The 5,785-nt window shown below is 39.0% G+C and overlaps 1 protein-coding gene across 1 annotated transcript in view; it reads right to left on the bottom strand.

Moving 5' to 3' along the window:
* Positions 1-4,598: 4,598 nt before the first annotated feature.
* Positions 4,599-5,785, bottom strand: part of CNGB3 (cyclic nucleotide gated channel subunit beta 3) — a 150,192-nt gene continuing 149,005 nt past the window's right edge. Inside the window, exon 17 of the mRNA XM_007461739.1 lies at positions 4,599-4,859. Within this exon, the coding sequence (XP_007461801.1) occupies positions 4,599-4,859 (261 nt within the window). The remainder of the gene's footprint in view (positions 4,860-5,785) is intronic.

Below are 5,785 nucleotides of genomic sequence, written 5' to 3'. Positions count from 1 at the left end.
TCTGTGCACCAGCACCCCTGGTATCTCTCCCTCTTCTTATAAAAACAAGGACACCAATCCTATTGGATTAGGACCCCACCCTTATGACCTAGTTTAACCTTAATTACCTCCTTAAAGACCCTGTCTCCAGATGTGGTCACATTAGGGTTTAGGCCTTCAACCCATGAATTTGAAGAGGATACAATTCAGTCCCTAACACTAAGCATGGTTAGTAGTATCTGCTGGTCCCTAAGCATGCTTAGTAGTCTCTGCTGGGGTCACGTGGAGACCTGCCCACATGCAGAAGAAAAACCTCATTGGCAGGACAGGCCCCAGAGAGCAGATGAAATAGCAGCCGTATCTATAGTGGCTGCCTGTGTGGCTCAGATGTAACAGAGGCTGAAGGAAAGACCCTTGATTAATGAGGGTCTCACTTCTCCACTAGCCTATTTCTAGACACAGCACTGAACTCAAGTCCATAAAATTGAGTTAATTGTGCTTCTCAGTTCATGGCACATTATCCTCATTAGTTGAGGCTCTTGGTTTATTATTTTTTCTCACTTCATCTATTCCTATTACCACTTCCACATTCCTTTCTCCCCATAGCCACCATCTCTAATGCATTTAACATAGTTTCTTAGACATGTATATATTTTTGAAATACATAGTGTTTTGTATATTTTTAAATTGTGAAACTGTAAACAACACTTTTGCTAATCAACAAAGAGACACAGTGCTGAGAAACTTTGTTCCTTAAAATCACAGATTGTTAGAAACTTTTCTATTTGAAATCTTATCAGTCAGACTGAAACATTCCACGTTTGCCTGGAGAATGTAAGTCATTCTGACACGAGAAGCAGCAAGGTATACACCTTCAGGTAAGGGGTTTCTGGACACAACAGTCTATGTTTACCTTAACTGAGTAGTTTCCAAGAAAATAGGACCCTGAGTCTGCTTGTTGGCCCAGGGCTGTTGTTAACCCCTTTACATACAGTCTTGCTTTAATCTGAGCCGCTCAAAACATCACTTCATTTAAACTCTACCTAACCTCTACCTTTCCCCAATATGCTATCATAACTTGTCCTTTCCTGTGTTTGGTGGGACACTCACGTTTCCTCAGGTGAACGGTCTCCCTTGTTGCCGCAGGTTAATAAACTTGGCTTTGTTGGGCTACAGATTTGTCCCTGATAGTCTTGATCAGATAGGCTTTATAAAAATATACATGCATGGTATGACTAAAGATCTCATTCTTTTTTCTTAAGAAAATCCACACTAGTTTTTAAAAGAGATCTATCCATGTTGTTATGTGTAAATCTAATTCATTATTTCCAATGGCTGAATAGAATTTCATCTTAAAAACACATCCATATCCCACATGCCATATTTTTTTTATCCATTCTCCTAGTGTAGACACCCCAGTTGCCTTCCGTTCCTTTGTACTACAAACAATACATTTCCTCTTGCATTTTCTTTTACGGCCCTGCTTGAGGATTTTCCGGGATATGTAACTGAAGTAGTATTGCCAAGTTCTAAGGTGTACTGCCAGAATAGTAGCTCCAGTTTACATACCTGCCAGCACTTGGTATTATTGTCTCCTTTCAAATATTTTCCAGTTTGATAGGTATAAAGTAGTATTACATTTTTGTTTGTTTGTTTTTTTGTTTTTTTTGCGGTATGTGGCCTCTCACTGTTGTGGCCTCTACCGCTGCGGAGCGCAGGCTCCGGACGCGCAGGCCCAGCGGCCATGGCTCATGGGCCCAGCCGCTCCGCGGCACATGGGATCTTCCTGCACCGGGGCACGAACCTGCGTCCCCTGCATCGGCAGGTGGACCCCCAACCACTGCGCCACCAGGGGAGCCCAGTACTCCATTTTTGTTCTGATTTGTATTTCTTTAAGTACAAGTAAAGTCAAGCATCTTTTCTATGTTGATATCCTATTTATTTTGCTTCCATGAGTTGACTATTACTATCCTCGCTCCTTTAAAAAAAACCCTGGGCTTTCTGTTTTTATATTTACAAATAAAGCATAAGATCTAGTCTTTGCCTTGTTATAATTTAAAATTAAACAGAAGTTAGAGAACAGTGGAATGCTGTACTATGTGATAATCCCTTGAAATTAGAACTATCATGGGTTGATGCTTTTAGAGGCAGTGGGAGAGATTTGGAAGCATAGGAAAGAGGTAAGTGATGGAGGAGAGACACACTCCATACTGTGGTAGGTAGCATGGACAAATTCCAGAGGAAGAAAGGTAGGTGGTGGTTCCAGAAAAAGCAAGACGACCAGCTTCACTGGAGGGTATGGTTGGGATAGTGGTAATTAAATTTGGACAAATAAGATTTAATCACCAGGAGGGATTAATAGGTCTCTGAGCAGAGAAGTAACATGGTCAAAAGTGGTTGCTATGGTTTGAATGTTAGTATCCCTCACCTCTGCCTCTCCCCCTCCCCAGCAAATTTATGTATTGAAATCCTAACCCCAAAGATGATAGTATTAGGAGGTGGGCCTTTGGGAGGTGTTCTGCCCTCATGAATAGGATTAGTGCCTTCATAAAACAGGCTCCAGAGAGACCCCTTGCCCCTTCCACCATGTGAGGTCACAGTGAGAAGGAGCTTGCTCTGAGCCATGCTGGGCCATGATCCTGGACTTCCCAGCCTCCAGAACTGTGAGAAGTAAATTTCTGTTGTTTATAACATACCCAATCTGTGGTATTCTTGTTATAGCAGCCTGAATGGACTAAGATAGTTGTATTTTATAAAGCTCTAATTTTAACCATGGCAAAAGGATTGAGAAAGGTAGACAAGTGATTAGAGCTGACAGTTGGTAAAAAGTGATTATCTATTTGAATTGAACAGAAAATATGAACTGAGTTGTTAGTATTGAAGTTGAAAAGGAAAAGACAATAGAAAGATTTAAGAAAAAAAGGATTTGGTGACACTAAGCAAAGGAAGAGTTGCTAATTATTCTTAGATTTGAGTCTGAGAGACTGGAAGAATGAAGATATCTAAAAAAGGATAGTTTGGGAGGGGAAATAAACGACAGGGGAAGAACATAGAATGTAAGGAGAGAACATATTATTTACAAGTTCAGGACTTTTCTCCTTTGTTTTTTTTCCTATTATCAGACTTTTTTCAGGCCCTATTTTTACCTTTTCTTTCTGGCTCTTCTAATCACTCTTGATAAACTCCCATTTATAAAGTAAACAATATTTAACCGTTTCTCTCCATTCCCTTAAATCTTGAAAAACACCACCCAACCTTTTGTAAAAGTTGTCATGTTTCTGTGATATATTAAAAAATGGTGAGTACCAAATGATACATTTTATTCTAGTGATTAATTTTACATGGATTGCTGAATGCATCTATGTTGTAGGCTTTTTGGCTAATATAATTTGTTAAAACACTCTGCAAAGTGCTGTTACAATGACCATCTTCTAGGACTTGGAAATAGCCTTATTATACAGAATTTAATATTATACCCTAAGGGCATTTATTAGAATGGAATTCTATATGTATTATTACTTCTGACAGCAGCCTGGCTCTTTTAGCCTCTTCACAGCTTGAGACTTTGGTAATTATGCTAATGCTAGCTGATTCATGAGGACAACTTCCTAAAGTGCACTTAATTAACTCGGAGATTTTGTAAACAGCTGTACATGTAGGTTCTGCAAATTGCAGGGATATGTCAATCTGACATGTGTACAGTCTGCCTTCCTAACCTTGTCACTTTTTACTAAAGCTGAAAACAAGAAGCTCAAATCTGACGTCTTCTGAAGTAAATGCTTGCAAAAGTTTCTGAGAAATGTCACTTTAGCCTCCATGAAGATGGGGACAATCTGATTCCTCCTGTTTGAGTCTGTTGAGCCAGATGAGCCTTTTAAGTTGATATGAGGGAAGATATTAAAGTTTGTTTCTTTAGCAAAGGGTACAGTTTTTCCAACATGTTGCTGCAATGTGATTTTGCTTGTGGGTTTGTTAGTAATGATGACCAGCAGTGCTCTTCAGGGGACTCCTCTGCAAGTTGGGTTTTACATCCATCGGCCCCCTTGTTTGCTTCCCTTCAGTCCCAGCTGCTGGGTTGATTTGATACTTGACTGACTCATCACCCTGCCTTGAATGAAAATCACCCAACTTTTGACATTTTGTTAAAATCTCATATTCCCAAAGTAAGAGACAAATTCATATACATGGAACATTTAACCAAGACTAACAGTGAGATGCAAGACTTTAACACACACACACAATCACACACACACACACACACATACACAATTAAGGGAAAAAGTGAATCATTTCAGAACCAAGACCAACCTAATCAAAATGGAGAGAAGAAACATCATCAAGAAAGAATGGAAGAAAAATAACCTACTATATACAATTAGGAGAAATACCAATTGCGCAAAGCTAATGACAATGGAGAATAGGGATGGTTTTTTAATAATCTTCTTATTGCCACTGCAGAAGATCACACTCTCAGATAAATCCTAGAAACTGAGCTAGGGATTTGCCTATGGTTTCTCAAGGGTCCCGGCAAGGTCTTTTCCTCTCATTAGTTTAAGCTACCATCCTGACTACAGCCTCTTTGGGAACTAACTAGATTGTATCTAAAGATAATCAAACATTTATGGCTTAGCCTTTTCTTTGACTTCAATCATCAGAACCTCTTCCCCAGCCTCCGCAGAAGGAGCCATGCTGATGATGAGTGATTGATGGGTAGTTCCTCTGGGTAAAACTGCCCTTCTAATTGACTGGTGCGCTTCCTCTGCTGTAATAGAACTTGTTCGACATTTGGATGTTTCAAGTGGTTTCTCTGCTGGCTGTCTTCCTTTATCTTCATATTTTTTTCCTTTATCCTCTTCTCCTTCAGAGTTTTCACTTTTTTTCTAGAAGCAACAGTTATTGAAAAGAATTGGTATTGAAATCATAATCAAGGACATTGGAGTCTTTTGATTAATATGCAATAGGTAAGGATCACCACTAAGACAAAGACTGTCTGAATTAAGTTAATAAGGGAATCATGTCTGCCATTGACTATCATTTAACTACGTTTTCTGATGTGCTGGAGAATGGGGCTGAGCTATCACATTTGAATTCGGTGTTAGTCTACGTCGCGTTTTTGTCCCCGCCAAGGAATTCACTTCCTATTGACCCTCATGGTCTCTGAATTATTAGACTTAGTGCTCAGGACTCTTTGCTTTTTAAATATTTACTTATTTTATGAAGATGAAATTTTAAATATTTATCTTTTAATAAAAAAGTATTAACCAAATACCATATAAATACTCTAGAATCTCTGGTGTTCCTCCTGCATAAGTTCATGGGAGAACTTCAGGGAGAAATTCATATCTCTTTCCTAGTACGGTCTTCTCCATTTGTCCCATGGGCGTTTGATATGGCTTTAGAACCTATTGTATTTAGTGACATCTGTAGAAATTTCATAGTAAAAACTATACTATACTCTTTACTAGTGATGCTTGAGATCAGTTTGAGAGAAGCTTGTACCGGGTATGAATGTGTACATATAAAGTTGAGAGCCGTACTTAACATACTGACTTACATAGTTCTTTAACCCCATAAGCCTTTTACACAAAGTATTATTTCTGTGGCGATTAAATAAGGCATTTGGTATACACTGATTTTCATCGCAGTGTTGTGTGTGTGGCAAAGGATGAGGCAAGTTTTAGTCTCTCGAGTGTGACTGACTTTTATAATATTTGCTTTACCAATTTCCTGAAAGAACCACAGCCTCCCATTTCCTACCGTTTTAGAGATAGCATAAGGACTAGATTCAGAAAACCTGAATTCCTGC

Source organism: Lipotes vexillifer, unplaced genomic scaffold (assembly GCF_000442215.2).
Source record: "Lipotes vexillifer unplaced genomic scaffold, Lipotes_vexillifer_v1.1 scaffold163, whole genome shotgun sequence".
In the NCBI taxonomy this organism is placed as follows: Eukaryota; Metazoa; Chordata; class Mammalia; order Artiodactyla; family Lipotidae; genus Lipotes; species Lipotes vexillifer.
The sequence above is the reverse complement of the archived record's forward strand: the minus strand, read 5'-3'. Positions and strand labels throughout refer to the sequence as shown.